This window comes from Eleutherodactylus coqui, chromosome 3 (genome assembly GCF_035609145.1).
Source record: "Eleutherodactylus coqui strain aEleCoq1 chromosome 3, aEleCoq1.hap1, whole genome shotgun sequence".
Taxonomy (NCBI): Eukaryota; Metazoa; Chordata; class Amphibia; order Anura; family Eleutherodactylidae; genus Eleutherodactylus; species Eleutherodactylus coqui.
Genome location: NC_089839.1, coordinates 96,223,344 through 96,243,743, shown reverse-complemented (window position 1 = coordinate 96,243,743; position 20,400 = coordinate 96,223,344). Strand labels below are relative to the sequence as shown.

At 40.5% G+C, this 20,400-nt stretch overlaps 1 protein-coding gene across 5 annotated transcripts in view; it reads left to right on the top strand.

Annotated features, from left to right (window-relative positions):
- The window catches only part of BIRC6 (baculoviral IAP repeat containing 6), a 240,121-nt gene extending 219,924 nt beyond the window's left edge, over positions 1-20,197 (top strand). For all 5 annotated transcript variants that reach the window (XM_066595893.1, XM_066595891.1, XM_066595890.1 and 2 more), the window contains 3 exons: positions 3,132-3,320; positions 18,838-18,972; positions 19,351-20,197. In XM_066595893.1, the coding sequence (XP_066451990.1) occupies positions 3,132-3,320; positions 18,838-18,972; positions 19,351-19,530 (504 nt within the window). In that variant the 3' untranslated portion in view covers positions 19,531-20,197. The remainder of the gene's footprint in view (positions 1-3,131; positions 3,321-18,837; positions 18,973-19,350) is intronic.
- The last annotated feature ends 203 nt before the right edge of the window (positions 20,198-20,400 follow it).

Genomic DNA, 20,400 nt, shown 5'->3' with positions numbered 1-20,400 from the left:
AAATCTCTCACTTCCCAATGTCAAAGAAACATGAAATTTGGCACAAGCATTGATTGTGTCATAAATATGAAAAGTTAATAGGTCCCAACTCGATTATTCAATTCTAAGCGCAAAAGAATTAGTGTCCAAATTTTATGTACGTAATCTAATTCTCTCACTTCCTGATGTCATTTTATATGAAGGAAACGTCGCATGGTTACCTCCACGTGGTGTTTCCTGGGTAACGCAGAGAACTATGCAAAATGGTGAACATATGTTTTTCCTCAGTATCTCTAAAGTAACCATGACTTCATAAGATTTTTTGTGTGAACACCAGATAAACACCAGTACCAAATTAACTCGGGCGAAGCCGGGTATATCAGCTAGTCACCCTATATAAACCACACTGCTTAAAGGGGCTATAAGGTACTTATATGCTAAGGATAAGGGATAAACATGTCAGCACTGGGGTCCAACTGCTGCAACCCTTCAGGGAGTATGAGAATGGTGAATGGAGCTGCAGTGTTCATGCATAATCACCACTGACCATCATTTCATTCACTGTACACACGTGCACCGCCATTCTATTTACAGGGGGGGCTTTGGGGTGCAACGTTATGATCCCTGGTAATTCCTAGTGTATTCTCCTGTATATAGTGATATGGATCATGCTGGTGTAACCTGGATATCTCCTGTATATAACTATACATGTACAGCCGGTATAAGTTCTACAGTATAACCTGATCACACCACATGGTCTGCTGCCCTCTTCACTATTTGCCACTGCTGGCTTGACCCATCATGCAGCTGGCAGTGCACTAACAGACTGCAGGCATGATGAATCACAACTGCCAGCCCACAGCAGTAATACAGCCGATGGCGGGGGCCCCTGTTCGCTAATGACCCTTAGCTGTACGTCAGTGGGCAAGTGGTTAAAATTTTAAAAAAAAGTATGTATAAATAATAATCCACAGTAAAGTAGATGGATATAGCGATAGATAGATAGCGATATAGATAGAGATATAGATATATATGTATCTTACTGTGGGTTCTAGAAGAGTAGCACATAATGTAGTTCTCGGCATAACACTTATGTGTCTTATGAAGAAACCTTCTCTGGGTTTTAATTGGTGTAAGCACTGGGTAAGTGAGGGCCGGCAGACATAGACTAAGTACAAGTCTGATGAATGATGTGTAAAGCTCCACACATGCATAGTTTTATACTGCAGACGGAATTGGTCCTAAATGATTAATTTGTCAGTTCTTGCTATTCCCTCATTTTAATAGTACTTTAGTATGTATATCATGCTGGAACTTACAGCTGTCTGTCCAGAAATCTGCTGGTAATGATGACTTATACTCTCCCCAAGCAGTCGTCGAGAAGCGCTTGAGATTTCAGCTGTCTTGCTCCAAGTTTGGAGTCATTAGTTAAACTAGTGTATTACATTGCTGTACTTTCTACTGTGTAGGGAAGACATATTTCTAACCTCCTCTCAAGCAGGCGGTGACAGCGCTGGCACTTGTTGTTAAGCGCAAAACCTAGAAATGGGGTATAGAGTGCCTGTCGTTCCGTCTACAAGTATTTCCATCTACACAAACCATCTTGTCTTGGAGAAGATAGTCTGTCACCTGGTGATTTCCTGCATTTCAGTCTTCGTTCCTTCAGTGTAGATTGGTGGGGACGTTCCTGCGGCTCGCTACCTCCCGGGCCTCCTCTTCTGGAAAGGAGAATAGATGCCTCTTCTATAGCAGTCGGGGAGGTGTGCATTTTAATATTATGCACGATTTGAATAGTGGGATGCTGTACAGAGAGTGACATGTTCTTCTTCCAACCCGCTCAGAGTGCTGCTAGTTGTTAAACGCGAAGCCTAACTTTCTCTGATTTTTTTTTTTGTCTAATTGTCAAATGGGGTGAGATGTTATTAGGAGTGGGAATTATCTCTGTCAGTTGCAGTCAGAGGACTGGAGGGAGGTTTTTATTACCCTTCTAACCAGAGATGAAGCAAAAGACATTCCGCTAACTTTTCCATACCGAAAATCCACAGCAAATTGCACGTGAAGGAGATTTTTAACAGATCTGAACCACATGTTATATAGAAAGACACATGGAATTGAGATGTGGCCTGAAATTTAATTCCATAGCATGTCAATTGTGGCGAATCAGTCCCATAGTAAGGCTGCATTCATAAATGGCGTGTGGTTTTTTTCCGTAGCGGTCCTTCTGCTATTAAAAACCGCAACCAAAAAAACGCATGTCAGGTTCAGCAGAGCATGCCAGTTTCAAGAAAATGCATGCGTTTTATGTGGTGTTTAGTTGTGCTGCAATTCAAAGCTGCAACAAAACACAATGTGTGAACACACCCTGACGTGAAGGAGGATAAAATATCGCAGCTAATATGTTTGTTTTTTGTTTTTATTTACCTTTTTTTTTTTTTTAACTTTGTTACATAATTTCGTGTGTATACTTGACGCATGGTAGGGCCCCCACTGAGCATTTCAGTGATCAATGGGACTATTGTTTCCAGTACAGTAGACACTGATGCTTAATCAAACCCTCGTCAGCTTTTTAGCTCAGATCATGTATAAGGATTTACAAAGATGTTTTATATGTTAGTGCTTAAAAGTTAAGGCCTATTTACACGCAACGAATATGGCTCCAACTTAGCTCAGACCTCATGAGCTATAACCATTGCGTGTAAACGCTGGCATTGTGCAATTTGCAGCTGAACAATTTATTTTAAGCTTGCCTTAAAATAATCGATCAGACAAAGAGAGATAAAGTGTATCTCAGCATACTGCATGCTATGTTCTCAGCAGTAGTCTGGTGATTATGTTGTATTCTGCAGTCTGTCCCACCGAGAACAATGCAGCTGTGTGCAGAACCCAGCCTACATGCTGTGCTCTTCAAACAGCTCTCGGAGACCTTTTTACACGCAAATGAAGATGATAAAGTGTTAATGGACGTTAGTGTCCATTTACATTTTATGCAAAATAATTGCTAAAACTTTCAATCGTTTGAAAGATTCTTTGCATGTAAATGGGCCTTTAGTTTCCCCCCTCCATTTTTTTCTATTTTCTCAATTAGACACATTGCTCTGTGTGTCCATCAGTATTTATTGTAGTAAACATTTATTTTTTTTCTCGTTATGCAGGTATTGGTGTCTGTCCAGTCCCTTATCCTTGTATCAGAACCGTACTTTAATGAACCAGGATATGAGCGATCGAGAGGCACACCAAGCGGCACGCAGAGCTCCAGAGAATACGATGGGAATATCAGACAAGCCACAGTAAAGTGGGCCATGCTAGAACAAATTAGGAATCCCTCACCATGTTTTAAAGAGGTGAGTTTCCAATGTTTCATGTAAACTATATAACTTATTGTTTTGATTAAAATTGTGTACTAGTGGAGAATTTCTCATACACTAGTATAGAAGGGGGTTCTTTACTGTAAGAGTAGTTAAACTATAGAACTCTCTGCCTGATGAAATGGGGTTGGTGACCTCTAAAAGAATTTGAGAGGCCCGGGTGCCTTTTTTTATTCTAAAATACGGAAAATTGGCTTCTACCTCCATTGTTTTTTTTTTACTTGCCGCCTTCTGGATATCAACATTGCAGGTAATAGGCTGGACTAGATGGAGCTATGTCTTTTTTTCAGCCTTACCAACTATGTTATTATGCAGGTCAATGTCGAACTCTTATATAGCTGTACAGTTATGTATACTATGACATTACAGTGCATGAAAGCAATCTCCTACTTTGAAGTGGGCAAAGAGACCCCAGTGAGGGTGGCTTCACACAGACACATGTGCAAAAACACTCGCTTCAGGGCAACGTATTTGCACATGCAAGAGGTTGATTTGCACACCCCTTCCATGGATTAAAAGGCTATTTAGCCTAATGAGGTGTGTGTGTGCGTGCGTGTGTGCAAAACCACAAAAAAAGTGTTCAATTTATCCTCTTGTGTATTTGTGCACCTACCATAAACTTTTATGGGGGTCTTTGCTGCACAAAACACAGAAAGAGAGAGCGGGTCCTACTCTTATCCGCGCACGCAACACACACTTGTGAGAACGAATCCATGGACATCAATGGGTTCTATTCTGTGTTTTGTGCCCTCAAGGTAAGTACTCACATATGTTGCATACATGTCTGCGATACTTATTCATATGAATGAGGTTTGTAGAATTCAATGTGCACGCTACAACAACCTCCCCACAATTGTGTTATGATGGTATGTTTTTTGTGTTTTTTTTTCCCCCCTATCATTGGGATTACATATTAGTTTACTTCACTTTAGGATTCACTCTTGGGTTTTGGTTCTCAAACTAAAAAAAAAAAGTCGAAAACTGCCACTTTACATTAGGCCTTGTATGTAGACACATTAAAAATTAAATCTTGGTACGTTCTATCCGTGTTTCTGCGTAGTTCTACAATGTCGTGTGCAGGAGGCCTTGTTGAGGACAGATCTGCATTCAACAAATGTTAGAAGGGATGGGAATCATTTGAAAGTTTACAGTCAAGCACTTCAAGGCGGACATAAAATATAGATGGCTGTCAACTGAATGATCTTTTATCCAACATCTATCATCCCTGAGCATCCAAAAAAATTCACATTTTATATACACAGCAAAACGTGCATGGCTTTTTCAATAGGAAGAAAAATGAGCGTCTCTTGTGCTTCCTAAATGGCATAGAAGCAACCTGATCTTGTTGGAAATATCTATGATAACTGCCTTGAATAGTTTTTTGTTTTTACTTTCTTGTGGTTTACCACTGCAGTATAATGGGTTAAACTGGATGAACTGACTAGTGTTACCAGTTCTCCCATCATATTTCTGAATTGTATGTAAATGGGAATGCTGCCTTCCAATAGGTGGCACTGCAGAGGTATTGTTCCATCTTCCCTATTTGCACATTTCCCAGAGGAGCATGTATGGCCTTAGAAGTGTCCTCATACACCTTCTAGGGTGTATGAGGACACTTTTATAAGGGGTTTTACATCGTAAATACGATTGATGACCTATCCTCAGGATAGGTCATCAATAGCTGATCGGCTTCAGTTACAAGCGCCAGCCACTACACAAAGGTTAGCGTGGAGACTTCCACTCCGACCTCTGTATTTGCTGCGCTGACAGCATGCGCCCCCTCAGCTGATCAGTCGGGGTCTGGATGCGACAGACCCCAGCCCATCAGCTATTGATGACCTAATCTGAGGATATGTCATCAATTGTTTTTTTTCCATGGAAAAACCCTTTAAGAAGAAATGATAACCTTCCCGGTCCATATCTATAGGCCTCTCACTAGCCAAAGCCTATTCAAACTGATAAGGTGCAATCGCCCCGAAACGGCTGTCTGTGCATGGTTACTCTGACTTTGGCTCACACTTCCCAGTCATTTTTATAAGGCTTGGTTAAAAAGTCTAACATTGGCTTGCATGAATGTTGCCTTCTAATAGGTGGTGCTGCAGATGTTTAATTTTCTCATTTGCATATTTCCCAGAGGAGCATGGATGGCCTTATAAGTCGCTTCACACACAGTCTACTTGCTCTGCCTAAGGCTGCCTGTCCATGAGCGATTATTCATTGCGTTACACATAGCAATTCTCCACGCGCAAGATCTAAATCGGGGTATGCAGCGATTTGCTGCCATTCTCCACAGCGAGCCTATCTGTCAGATAGTCTCACCGCTGAGACCGGTCATGCCCCTCCCCCCACTCCTGCTCCCACACTCTGCAACGGCCATGGACAGAGGGCCTAAGGAGAAACTATACTTTTCCTCACCGTGGATTGTATGTGTGATGAATGTTGGGTGCAGCATTCAGATGAGTCCTTGGACCATTGTACACATTCTTTAAAAAATCTGTTAACATTTTTGGCAAGGCTCGTGATTCCTGCTTATGGACCCATAAAATGGAGATTGCGATAACTGTTCTACAAAAATAGACTTCTGAAGATTAACACAATCAAGACGGCATTGGCAGAACCTTTCATACCAAATTCAATCTAGCCCCAGGGCTCTGCAACACATCCGACTCCCCGGAGTGGTTTCATGGTGGTAGAGGCGGCAAGAGAGCATTGGAAGCTGGTAGCACTTAGCGGATAATGAGGTGTGAATGTGCTGAAAAGATTACAAAGTAGTGTCTTGTAATGCCGCTCGGTGTTTGTTGTTGTCAGCATGTAAATGAGGAGTGAGGAGGCCAGCGCCGTCAAGTCACTTTGTTTCGTCGCCATCTGTACCGCTGGTTGTCTTAATAACTTGTACAAGTGCGGCTGACACCCGGCCTCTCCCTTAAGAAAGGTGGAGGAGTGAGATAAATCCAGATGGATATAGCCTGGTGGTAAGGCAATTGCTCACTGCGAGCAGATAATGACTTTTACAAAGTGCTTGTCTCTCCAGCTGCCTGCCTCTGTGAACTGGATTTGATGGGAATACATTTTGCTGAACGCAGAACCACAGGCTTTCACGAGTCAAGACATTAAATTACACTACATTTCCCAAAGGAAATATTCTTTTTGACTGTTGGATAACAATTTTATTTCACAAAAATAAATTTGTCAAAGTTTTTGTGAAAATTCATATATTCCGAATAAAGGGCCGTTAGTATTTCACTTTATTACACGCAGTCACATTTTATCGTTTCTTCGAGTTCTTAGGCTGACAACTTTTATTTGCAGCTGTGCGCTCAAGACAATGATCTGCAAGCTGACTTTTTTTTTCTTAATGACAATAAGAATGATGGTTCGCATCCAGGAATACAGTTTGTTTGAATTACAGCGCATAAATCTTTAGTAATTCGTAGTTGAGGCGTACATGGGGTACAAGACTATAAAAAGGTGAATGAAGTGGAGTGTAAATCACAAATACTAATTATTTTAGACTGTGGTTTAGGAGCCTGCTTACATAGTGAATTATAGAGAGTCGCACCCTGAGCTGTACCCTAATATACATTCCACCCAAGGCCAACATCTGCATGAAGTTGGTACACTCCTGCAAGAAAGTACAGATGTGTTCCTTGGCTTCCTATGGAATTGACCTTACTCATGTTATCTAGTTTAGCGGATACATTGCTTTGTAGACATTGATAAACTAGTATCCCTCAAAACTTAGTGACAGATAAACATTAAAGGGACCTAAGGTGTGTGAGTGTCTGAGATGGGGAAATTAGGCTGTGAGCGTCAGAGGTCTAATGCCCCATTTACACGGGGCGGCTGTCGGCTCAAGCGGGTGATGTCACGCTAGTTGGTACTCGTGCAGATCGTTAAGACAGGCAGATCACCGCTGTATCGCTGACTTCTCCCTCAGCGGGGAGCATTAAGATGCAGCAAGAATGAGTGATACTTTGTGATTCTTATGCTGGCTGAAAGTAAGCACAAACGAAAAATAAAGGAATGGTAGTAAATGATGATTTTGCATTTAGACGTAACTATTATCACACATTTTAATTAAGTTGATGGAATTTAGCACGATATTTGTCCCATGTAAATGACCCTTAACATGAATTTCCTCAGCTCCAATGTAACATCTGGAGCAGGCCAGGTAACATGTACAATACTGGTGTCAACTTAGATGACAGACGGGACTCTGGGCCAACTGAAGCACAAGAACCTGGGCGCTACTGCTGCTCTAATTGGGGGTAGAGACTGATGTGAATGGTGACCATCTCTTTATGACACCATGTAGGTAACAGGAAATGAATGATCTTACAATACAAATTGATAGCTTTACAAGTGAGCCATCCAATAGTATTTCTGCATAGATGGGTCGTAACAATTTAATGGGTGCCGTATACTTTCAACTGCTGATGGAGGAGGCTGTTATGTTGCGCTGACTTAGAGTAATTCATTTGTTTCAAAATGTGTAGGTTGATTCAAGAGTTCTGGTAGTTAAGAAGGTTTTGGGAGTTAATTTGTTTTTTCATTTTTAAAAGGCTGACTATGGTAAGAAATGATAAAAGTTCCTATACTCACCTGTCCTGGGTTCCCGCACCTCGAGGGCCACACCTCCCTTCACGCCTCTGGGTCTCTGTACAGGACTGCAGAGACTGGTGCAGCCAATCACAGATCTCGGTGAACGACCGGTGAGCTCTGTGATTGACTGCAGCAGCTTGTGACGTTCCCCCAGCGTACCGACTGCTGCCTGTAAACCCAGCATCCGCAGAGAGAACGGAGATGGGACACCAGAGGTGCAAGAGCTGATGGTCACAGCTCACCTCCCCCTCTCCCTACGCAGTGACTTCTACATAGATCAGAGAGCATGCCCAGAACACTTTCCCCGTAGAAGTCAACAAATAATTTTAGGCTACAGATTCCTATGCCCGTGCGCCCGCTGTAAAGCCTATCTCAGCTCTGTTAAAAGCACCACAAGAAAAATGGCCGCCCCAATAATCGTGTGCAGAAAACAGAATTTTAAAAATTCAAGATCAGAAATTGTTAAAAGCAAGAGAGAAAAAAAATTCACTATCTGGCTTTATGTAGTAAAAAGATATGATACTTTCCATTTATCTGCCTCATAGCAAGCTGTTATAAGTGGGTACTTCAGACTACACAGCCACGATGCTTTTAGGAGCGGTCTGTACCATACAGCCCCTGGAATTTAAAGTTTCTTTTAAAGAGAACCCAAGTTTTAAGCATTCAAGTAAAGCTCCAGATACTACAGGCGCTGCTATGCCAAGTGCAGGGTACACGATACACAGAAACAAACCCGTAGAGAGAATCCTGGCGTCCTCGCGATTATTCCCCCTGCTCCTACATTGGGCATCCGTCACTCTGATCTGATTGTTTTATAGTCTGCTACACAATCTGGTTATGTTGGTAACGTACCTGTAAATGCTGCAGGGGGCATAAGGTTTCCGGCATGTGTCAGCATGCTGCACTACATATTCTTTTGTTTTCTGCCTGATGGGTCCGTGTCTTATGTATACGCTCAGCCTATGGTAAATATTGGTAATTACGTCTCCACCAAAGTTAGTTTGACACTAGCAATAAATATTCTTGAGCAATTTCACTTGTCTAATTGAGTGTAAAGATGCACAAGTGTCAGAAATCCCCAGTTTATATCCTCCACCCCCCTCCCCAGGGAGAATTGATAACTTCTTGCCCCTCTTCCAAGAAGGAGTTCAACCAAAGAAATTGAAACATAAAATATTGCCACCCGGTTTAAAAATAAAATGGTATGATAAACTCGTTAGACACGGTATGGCTGGCAGAGGGATGAGCAACTTTCTCACTTCTTGTTGCCTGTCAAAGAGGAGGAACAGACAGAGCTGATTTATAATCCAGCGACATAAATGTTGGTTAATTGAAGTACAGTAATTCCTGCTGAACTTATTAGTGGCTTGCATATTTCTCTATAATGGAGAGTGAGAATGACTTATCACTAGCATAACAATTAGCAGAAAATAGTTCAAAGCAGTTGGGTGAACTTGATACTTAATTACATCCTAATCACTGCCAATAAAATATAATGAAGAGAAACCTTAGCAAATGATACGACAGGTTCCTGGATCGGGAGATGGGACAGCGTTTATATGATCATCTCCATCAATCCATTGAGAGGAGGACTTCTTTGGGTTTAGGTTGTTTTTTTTTTACATAATGTATGAGAAAGTATTTTACGCCAGTATTTAACCACTTGAGGACGTTTAATCTTCTGTTTATTCATTTTCTTCCTGTGTTCCAAGAGCAATTTTTGTTGTTCTGCTGATGTAGCCTTAGGGTGCATGCACATGGATAGTATTCCTGTCCAATTTTTGGACAATTTTCTTAGTCTGAAAATCGGACAGGATTGACAACCATTTATTTTAATGCATGTATGCACACAGGCTTTTTTATTTTTTTTTCTTTTCTCTTGGATGGAAAGTTTGAGTAGAAAAAAACTTGCAGCGTGCCCTATTTTTGTCTGACTTTTGTTCACTGTTGCTAGTTGAAACGATCTTTTGCAGAATTGTTCGGTATAAAAGGACCATAAGGCCATATTGCCACACTACTCCCAATTAAAATGAATGTGGTAATACCATCTGACACTTCTGTAGCCATATCAATGGTATTCACAATAAATGATAGGTCCCGCCAATGTCTAATAGATGAGGGGTCCACTTCTTGGACTCTCTCCAAATCATGATAATGGGGTCCTCTGTGGCCCTATTAGGCACTTCAGAAAAGAGGAAGCGTGGTTATCGTTTATGCATAAGGCTACCACCATTTTAGTTTATGGTACCTACTGTATGGAAACTGCTGAAATGTGATGTGTGATCCATAGTCTTTGGGCAAGTTATCCAGTACCTCTAGTGTTGTATGTGTAGAGCTATGAGATGCGCAATCGCATCCCACAACTGAGGGTAAATTTCCATTCCAATGACCCATTATTTGCTCCAATTGTGATAAGATTGGAGACCTTTTATAGCAGAACATACATTATCACTATGTGCTGACATTCCTGGTCCATGCAATAATTGGTTAAAACCAGCCTTTAGAAGTTTATTTGCCTCATCCTATTGAAATAAACATACATGCTCAACCCTCTAAGTGAGCAGGTTTGTAGGCGAGTTGGGCAGATTTGTCATCCGATTCATGATATGCAGCATGCCACTAATATAGTTGTCTGTATAGAGCCGGGCACCATCAAAAAAGTTTTTATTCTCAAAAACAACAAAGGACGCTTTCTTGAACTTTTCTGGTAAGTAATCCCAATGTATGGGGCATTATATTACATATAACATTTTCCAACTCTGTCTCTGGAGTGACTCCGTTCACACATTTTTAAAAACATTTTTGGTCCAATTGTACTTAAACTTTTATTGGAATTACGGAGTTAGGAAAGATGTTCTAAAGCCACATATCACACAGAGGACGACGCCGCACACATCTTCCTACACCCAATGGTTTCCGAAATATGAATGATCAAAAATAATGGTTCTCTGTGGCCTCTGGAAAATTGACTCCCCAGTATTTCTTGACCCATGACCTGATGGGTCTGAAAACTGCTCATTTCTTCGTTACTAGAATGTATATAAAAATCTCAGTTATGTAAAAAATAAAAATAAAATTGCATATTGCCGGGCAGGGCTGATTTGTCCTGGAATGATGCTGTGGATTTACTGCAGAATTCATCCCTTTTAATAAAGTTTAAACTGAAGGGGCGAAATGTGCTGCAGATCCACACTGAAATCTGCACTAGGTTTTGGTGCAGATTAGCAGTGGGGTTTTTTTTTTTTTTCCAGTTGTGGAAAATCCACAGCAAATCGGCTATGTGTGAACTCGCTCTACGTCCTATTTCATATATATATTTTTTAGGGTTTTTTTTTTTTCTTCAAATTTGACAAATACTGTTTTTGGCTCTTAATCTTTTCTACCCAAGAACAATCGGCTCCTAGTTCATTTTTTTTTTTACATTCTTGAGCCCTGATAAGATTGTTCCCCACAACAATGTTTCTCTGAACCATCAGGATATAGAGAAGTATGCCTGTGTGCGGAGGATTGGGTTGCTGACTGTATGGCTTCGCCGTAGAAACAGTTTTTCTGTCTCAGTACATAATTCCAAAACCCCTTAATTTACTGCCCTTTATAGGCACAGAATAAACTTGTAGAATAGATGATTTGTTGAGTTAGGACTGTGCAAGCAAAGGCTGCAGCACAAATTGGCTTATTGTGTGATTGCCCTTACTGTACTGTGCGATAGCATAAAAGACCTCTTATCCTTAATATGTGGGTCACTATGATTACGGCAATACCAAATTTCTATAGTTTTATGTAGTAGTTGGGAAAAAAATTGGAAAAAAACCTTTAAAAAAAATTCCTGTCTACATTTTTGCTCCTCCATAAATTTTTATTATGAGGGGGTTATGCGAGGGCCCTTTTATTGGGAAGTTACCTTTACGTTTTATTAATACCATTTTGGGGTACATATGGTTTTTTTTTTGATCGCCTTTTTTCCTAAGGTTTTTCTTATGTATTTCTTTTCTGATGACCGTCATCATGTGGATTTATGTGAAATTTTAATAAACTGGACTTTTACGGAGACACAAATACCAGTTTTTTTATTTATTTTTGATGTGATGTGAAAAGTTTTGGTTTTTTTTAACTTTTTAATAATAAAAAAACATTAAATTACACACACTTTATATAAAATTACATAAATATAAAACTTTTTTTTGTAATTTAACTTTTCTATTGCATTACACTGCTCAGTACCAATCAGGTGTCAGACTAATTGAATTCTAGAGCACAGGATGTGTCTGGCATCCAATCAGTTTTCAGGTTTTTTGTGCAACCTCCTTAGAAGTACCCCGGTGGTCATCTCTGGCTACTACATAGCACTTAAGACTATTTCAAAGTCCTGCTTGTTGCTGGTCTGACAGACCTGTTAATATCAAGAGAAAAACCCCAGACATGTTCTCTCCTTGACTGTATGTACTAATAAAACAGAAGAGCATGTCTGACTGTAATGCTGAGTAGTGACCCTTATAATTATTCTGGACATAAATCAGTGGACAGACTACTTATTTTTAGATCCCTGGAATAAATGTGTGCCCTTTTCAAAGTCAGACCTGACAAGAGAAGTAATATAGAAGGGTTATGTGATTGCGGGAAGCAGGATGAAAGGAATGAGTAAATATCTGTAAACTCGGCAGCATCTTGTCTGCGGAGGAAGACGTCCGACTGCTGGGGGAGAAAGCGTTTACAGGTCATCATGGTCTAAAATGGACTGTGGTATCAGTATTGTGCATGGATGTGGTGCATGCGTACCCTTGGGATGTACTGCCAAGAATGTCCACAGCTACACTTCTATATCTGCAGCTAGCGTATAGATCACAACAGAGATGTGCATTGCATGGTCTGGAGACACACCTAGCAATCACACGCATCTATGGGACTTTCCTATCCAAATTCATGAGAAGCCAATTTATTGACTTGTTTTTGCAGGAAGACTCACAAATCGCAGAAAAAACATTTACTACACAAATGTTGCTTTTTCTATAGAGGAATCACTCCTAAAGGGGTAGTCCACGATTAGAACATCATAGTTGCTTTATTTCATGAACACTGCCACACCTGTCCACAGCTTGTGTGCAGTATTGCAGCTCAGCGCTGTTCATTTCAATGGAGCAGAGCTACAATACAAAACAAGCCATGGGCAAGGGTGGTTCTGTTTCTGGAAGAAAGTGGCCATGTTTTTTCTAATTTTGGACAACTACTTTAATATATTCCTCCTTAGAACAGTGCTTTCTATACGTATGCACTGCAGACCAGCTTGCCTAAATAGCCTAGCAAAAGCCCAGAAAGTAGCCCATTATATCCTAATATGATACAGAAATTAACCAGTCTTTATGTAAGACAAAATATACCTGCCACAGACAAAGGCAAGTAGATGTCACTAAGCGATCCTGGATTTTCTGTGATGGAAACTTTAAGTCAGTCTGCCAGGTGTTTCTTTTGCTGCCGTACGTGAGAGTAGGAAGACGATACGTGGACAGAAGCTCAGCTCTGTGATATACAGATTTATATAATTAGAAGAGGGATTTCTAGTTAAAAAGCAAAGTAACTTCTGAAACTCTCTAGGAGAGACAGTGAGGATAACCACGCCCAATCAGGCTGATTGACAGCCTTCTCTGTATACACTGATGCAGGGAAAACTCAAAAAGTAGAAAGGGTTTTCTTCCCCCAAAATTATTGTAGAAAGAAAAGTTGTACAACTTTGGAATAATATTTTCTATTCAAATTAATCACCATTTTCAACATCTCTGCTTGCTTTTAGGGAAAACAAATTTGGAGTGATGACTTTTGTAGATGAAAGTGCAAGTCTACTGTATCTCTTTACTACCCTGCAATAGCTTATTAATGCCAATACAGAGGGGGTGCTGCTCCACGGCCCACAATTGCAGCATTTTGGGGTTTGCTTTTATGGCATTCATGGTACAGCAATGACCTCACATCCTTAATATGCGAGTCACTACGATTACGGCAACACCAAATTTATACAGTGTTTTGGGGTTTTTTTACACAATACTAAAAAAAATAGCTTTCAGTCGCCATCTTTTGCTCTTCTATACCTTTATTTTTTTATGCGACGGGGTTACATGAGGGCTCTTTTATGGTGAGATTACTTTTACATTTTGATACCATTTTGGGATGTACATGACTTTTTGATTGTTTTTTTTTTTCTGATGACATTTATCACGTGAGATTAAGAACGTGCAATTTTAATAGTTTAGACTTTTACGACTGCAGCAATACCAATTTTTAATTTTTTTTGTTATCAAGTTTAAAAGAAAATACCCTTTTCACATTTATCTTAAAAAAAATAATATATACATTTTTTTAAACACTTTTAATCCCACAGGGGACTTGAACTTTTGATCCCTTGATCACTTATACAATAAAATGCAATACTATACTATTGCATTATACTGAATTTTGACCAGCATTCTATTAAGACATGCCACAAGCACATCTTAATGGGCAATCAATCATGGCAGTTTTGGGGGCCTTCAAAAGGTCCTAGGCTCTCATGACACCCTACGGTCTCATCATGGGGGGTTCATTGAAGACATCTTGGTCCTGATTGAGACATTAAAATGCTGCTGTCAGAACTGCAAGGGCCATTTAAAGGGTTAACAGCCATGATTGGTGTTATCTCCATGATTGGCTGTTGTGGGCGGGTATTGGCTGTCAGACGACTGACTGACACCCACAGTGTATGGAGCAGTCTCAGCTCCCAAGCCCACGCTATGCAAGTACACCTGACGTGCGCAATACATGTATACTTCACGTTGGGGAGGAGTTAAGATTCAGATTATATGAAGATTGTGCCACTTTACACTAGAGCGGTTCTCCGATTTAGAGAAATTTTTAATGCAACTGTTGTTCTGAGTTCAAACAGTGAGCCACTCGTTCTGTAACCTCATCTATTAACCAGAGCGGAGTTGTATGAAATATATCTCTCGGGGACCCCACGCATGTACATACATTACACTGATTTCAATGGGCACGCTATAACACTTAATTTCTCCCAGGATGGTGTCAGAGAAACTGGTAACTTACTGTAGGGTCCACACAAATTATGGATTGCTGAGTGTCATCACAGCAGTTTACATTCGGAGACCCTGCTAACTAATGACTGAACAAAAAGGCGAACCTCTTTAACATTGTGTACATTCATTTAACCCCTTCCAATCCACTGTCTGACGTCTGAAGACATTCTGATTGAAGGCTGTACAGGTCCGATGTTGGAAGACGTCCGGCAGGGTATTCTTACTGTATGATTATTGGCTGCTCTCTTGTCGGAGGCCTTCCAGCATGTCACATACTGCAGTACTGGCTCTAGCCAGCAGATGGCACCATTGTAGAATGGCAGAAAGAGCACCCTAGGAAACCCTGAATCCAAAATTGGATTGCAAAGGGTTAGAGGAATTTGTCATTGGACAATGACCTATTGTTTAAAATAGGTATTTTGTTTTTTTTTTTGTTTTTTTCTTTAAACGCTTGATTTTATTTTAACATTTTCATATTACATTTGGTAAACAAAAAATCCAGCCGCTTTCACACTAATGAATAAAACTAATAGTCTGACACGTCTGTAAGAGTCCAAATTATTAAAGTATCACATTATTTATCCTGCATGCTGAACATGGTGTCAAAGAAAAAAAAGGTGGAAAAAAAAAAAGAGTTCCAAAATTCAGTTTTTTGGTCACCCCATCTTGCTGGAAAAAAACTAAATAAAAAGTATTCAAAAGGTCATGTACCCCAAAATGGTAGCAATAGAAACTACCGTAAACCTAAAAATATAACATTTCAGATTGCCATAATTGTACTAACTTACAAAATAAAGTAAAAATGTCATTTTATCACATTGTAGACGCTGTAAAAACAAAATGTAAAAGCTTTTTCATTGTTTGCAAAAGAATATATCTATGTACCGTATATATTTCAGTATTAAAAAAAAAAATTAAAAGCCCTTAAAAAGCTACATGCACTTGGACTGGAAAAAAGGTGCGTCCGAGATTCTCGTGCCTAACTCTGATCAGTTCAGCATATGGACATTCCGTCTATGTGCTCTGATGCGTGGGACCGCGCACATGTGCTATTGTGTGCCGAAAATAATTATTCAGTCTAAACGCAGCCAATGATAAATGGTTCACATTTTGTTTGGCCATCTTATGCAGAACTGAAATACATTGTTGGCTCGTTCGATTTAAATAGCCATCGTTTAGTTGTTCTCATTCGCTTATGCAGTCAATGTAAACAACTGAACTATTTCTTGTTTGAACGAGGCGACTATATATCTGCCTGTATAAACTTTGGCATTGTTCGCTCATTCAACCGATATATTAAAGGGGTTGTCCCGAGAAAGCAAGTGGGGGTAAGCACTTCTGTATGGCCATATTAATGCACTTTGTAATATACATCGTGCATTAAATATGAGCCATACAGAAGTTATTCACTTACCTGTTCCGTTGCTGGCGTCCCCGTCTCCATGGTGCCATCTAATTTCAGCGTCTAATCTCCCGATTAGACGTGCTTGCGCAGAAGGGTCTTCTCCCTTCTCTTGGGTCTCGGCACGAGCGGCGTTCTGGCTCCGCCCCCTTCTACGCGTCATCGCGTAGCTCCGCCCCGTCACGTGTGCCGATTCCAGCCAATCAGGAGGCTGGAATCGGCAATGGACCGCACAGAGCCCACGGTGCATCGTGGGTGAAGATCCCGGCGGCCATCTTGGTAAGGTAAGTAAGAAGTCGCCGCAGAGCGGGGATTCGGGTAAGTACTAAACCTTTTTTTTTTTTAACCCATCCCTTGTGTTTGTCTCGCGCCAAACGGGGGGCCTATTGAAAAAAAAATAAGCCGTTTCGGCACGGGACAACCCCTTTAAGTGTAAAAAGACCCTTAGGACCAAAAAAAGAGTTCTGCACAATGATACAATGACTGTATTGTATACTTTACAACCCTCCATTTTTTGCTCTGTTTAGATCCACACTTGTTTATCATCTGACTAGTTGGTGGATTTGTTTCTCTGTCTGGTGAGTGGGCAGCATTACACACCGGATCATCCAGGCTCACTGTATGCCCTCACCAGGAGATAAAAACAACATTATGTAAAGTTTACTACTTTAGTGACACTCTTGTATCGCGACGACACTTTGAAGAGGTTCTCAAAATGTTGCAAAATCTTAAGAAAAGAATGTGGCAGTGAAATATGAAGTGCCACATTATTATCTCGTGGAGGGTCTGAGTAAAGTGATACATACTAGTTACAATGGATACAACACTATTGAAAAAGGCGGCAGTCTTCTGGGCTACATGGTGCTGACAACAGAGAATAAATTCCCATATGCTCCTGAGCAGAATGGAAGTTTCTTACACAACTGCAGAAGATGCCAAGAACAGCAAGGACGCTCCGTAGTTTTCTGATCTCTCTAGCTATTGTTGCAGGGTGTTGCAGATTGTTTCCATTCCTCTTGCTTGTTGTTGTGGATATTTAGCTCCCACTTTACATTCCAGTCGTGTTCTGGTTGTGTATCGGAGCAGAGGTTGCAGTGTTTTTCAATGTTCCAGGTTAATGGGATGGTTCTTGTGGCACAGTCATCTTCAGCCTTCCTGCCAGAGAGACATTCCACTGGAATAGACTTTTATTTGTTATCTCTTCCTTTATCCCTGCTCATAGAATGAAGCCGCATGCCATTAATTATAGCAGCATTTGTGTAATTGTTTTCATTTTGAACCGTCACTTGGTGTCAAGGGTGAAGACTTGAGAATCTGTTCTTTCCGTAAACAAGCATCCCACAGCTTTAATTGGTACTCCGATAGCACAACGAGACAACTAAGGTTGTGGCGGCCGACTGCTCTGACTATTCACGCCTTATTGTGAGGACATGAATATTGATAGAGTTTTGCTATGGATTAAACTAGAAAAGTTATTCTGCATATAACCAAAGGGGCACTGGCTGTGTTAATAGAGTGCAGAGGAATTGGCCTTTTTGGGAGGTGCGTAGTAGTAATGGCATATATCCTACCACTAAATGCAATAAATTACAACTTTCTTTTTTTGTACAGTACATTATGTAGCTTTGTGTTTTCTGTAGTTTATTCATGCATAGGTTTAATAGGCAAATAGGGAAGATGGAGAAATACCACTGACTTTTTAGTCAAGCCTTATAACAATGACTGGTTATTCTGACTTGGCTTACAATTCACATACACAGACAACTGTTGTGGGGGCGATTGCCCCTCATCTGTGTGCAATAGGTTTCTGGCTTAGATAGTGAAAGGCCTATAGATGTGGGTCAGGAAGAGTCTAGGTGCCCTCCTTAAGGAGAAATGATAAGGTGTGGTGAGGAGACACCCAGAAGGTGAACATAGATGGCCTTAAAAGTCTCCTCACACACCAAGGTGCTCTCCTTAAGGAGAAAGGATACCCTTCCGGACCCATGTCATAGGCCTCTCACTAGCCAAGCCAGAAATCTACTGTACACTTATAAGGGGCATAAACCCCAAACAGCTGTATGTGTATGGTTATTCTGACTTGGGCTCACAATTCCCACTCATTGTTATAAGTCTCGTCTATAAAGTCTAACATGGAAGGCAGCATTCCTGCAAGTCAAATAGGTGGTGATGCAAAAGTAGTATTCCATCTTTCCATTTGCGTATTTCCCAGAGGAGCATGCATGGTGCTCTCCTTAAGGAGAAACGTTACCCTTCCCGACCAGGGTTTAATAGGATTACTTGTGAATGGCTGGCACTAGGATTTAGGCATTACAAAAGACAATGAACAATCTTGATGTGTATTTCACTGAAAGTGTTGGATTCATTTACAGGTTTTTGATGGGGCTTGATCGGATCGAACTAATAACCTTTTTCCCCAACCTTGCAGGTGATCCATAAACACTTTTACTTGAAACGCGCAGAGATCATGGCCCAGTGTGAGGACTGGATAGTAGATATTCAGCAGTTCAGCAGTGACAAACGCGTCGGCAGGACGATGTCCCACCATGCAGCAGCATTAAAGGTAAGTTTGTTTGAATTCCTCATGAAGCGCTCGTAGCATGCATGTATCTCTAGTTTAACTTCCATCCCAGAACGATAGCGGGTATCTGTTAGATTGGGATAAACGTTTGTGCAACCAAATGCTAAACCCCCTTCAAACTTTACTTGTACTCGTTCAGGTGAATTAACATTGAGGACTTGTGTAAAGTTGTTCTCCGAATTTCCTCTTGCATGATCAGCATGTCCTATTACCTGTTGATGCCCGGAGGTCCCTGGGGCTCCTCAGAGTACGTTCTGCGTACACAGCGACTTCCATGCAATACTGTGCTTTGTGGCTCTGGAGAGAACAATTTATTACAATGACATGCTGACCATACTTTTCCTTCTGCTTTGTGTGCAGCGACATACGGCTCAGCTCCGAGAAGAGCTCTTAAAGCTCCAGTGCCCCGAGGGCTTGGACCCAGACGCTGATGAGTCTACAGAAAAATGCCTTGCCACAGCAAGCTCCGAGGAGGCTTCATTGCACGAACAGGTCAAACCCAGCAGCAGTAAAGACAACCCTGGTGACTTCAAATTCTGAGCTGCATTGGCATGGACTTTTACACACACAGGCTTTGAAGCACAGCCAAATATGTCCATATTTGTATGTAAGAAGCTAATTATGTAATAGTTAATGAAGCTAAAACTATTCTATGCCCTTAAGGTTATACAGATGAATTCAAGATGATCTTTTACCTGTAAAAGAGTGTAAACTTTTTTTTTTTTTCGTGCTTTTATTTTTCATTTGTGAGAACCACTGATTGGTATGTTTAGCAAATGCAAGAAAATGGTGAAATCACTGAAATAAGGGAAATGTTCCTTACGAAAGAATGTTTACTGAATGTTTTTTGTTTTTCTTTTGTTTTTGTTTTTTATCAATTTGAGGGCGTCGTAACAAAGAATATATATTGGTCATTCTTATTACTATAACTATTTAAAGACTGCAAATTTTCACAGAATTTGATAGGTTTGGCCATACCTTCATTCTCATTTTTTTGATTTCTACAGAAAACTCCTGCATTCTTCAATAAACTTTAAACAGACCTGCTCCCTAATAAATGAATTACTGGTACATTTTTCTTTTTTTTAAAGAATAAATCTACTATGGAAGAAACTCTAGAACTGGAGACTTGCTCTTGTTAGACTGATTTTATCACAGTCTGTTTCATGTGATGCACATTTAATAAATGGACATGGTTTTACCTTCAGATGCTCCTCAATTCTAGATTCATCCAATGTTTAGCTTGTGTTGGACTGTTGCAAGAAGTGACCTGGGATGTAAGACTATACACGGTAGAAGCAGACATTGTATAGTATGAATGCAAATTCCTCCATATGTAACTTATTCTGTCATTCGTTTCCTGAGGCTTGATTGGCGCTTCTAATGGGTGCATCCAATAATTGCTGCAAA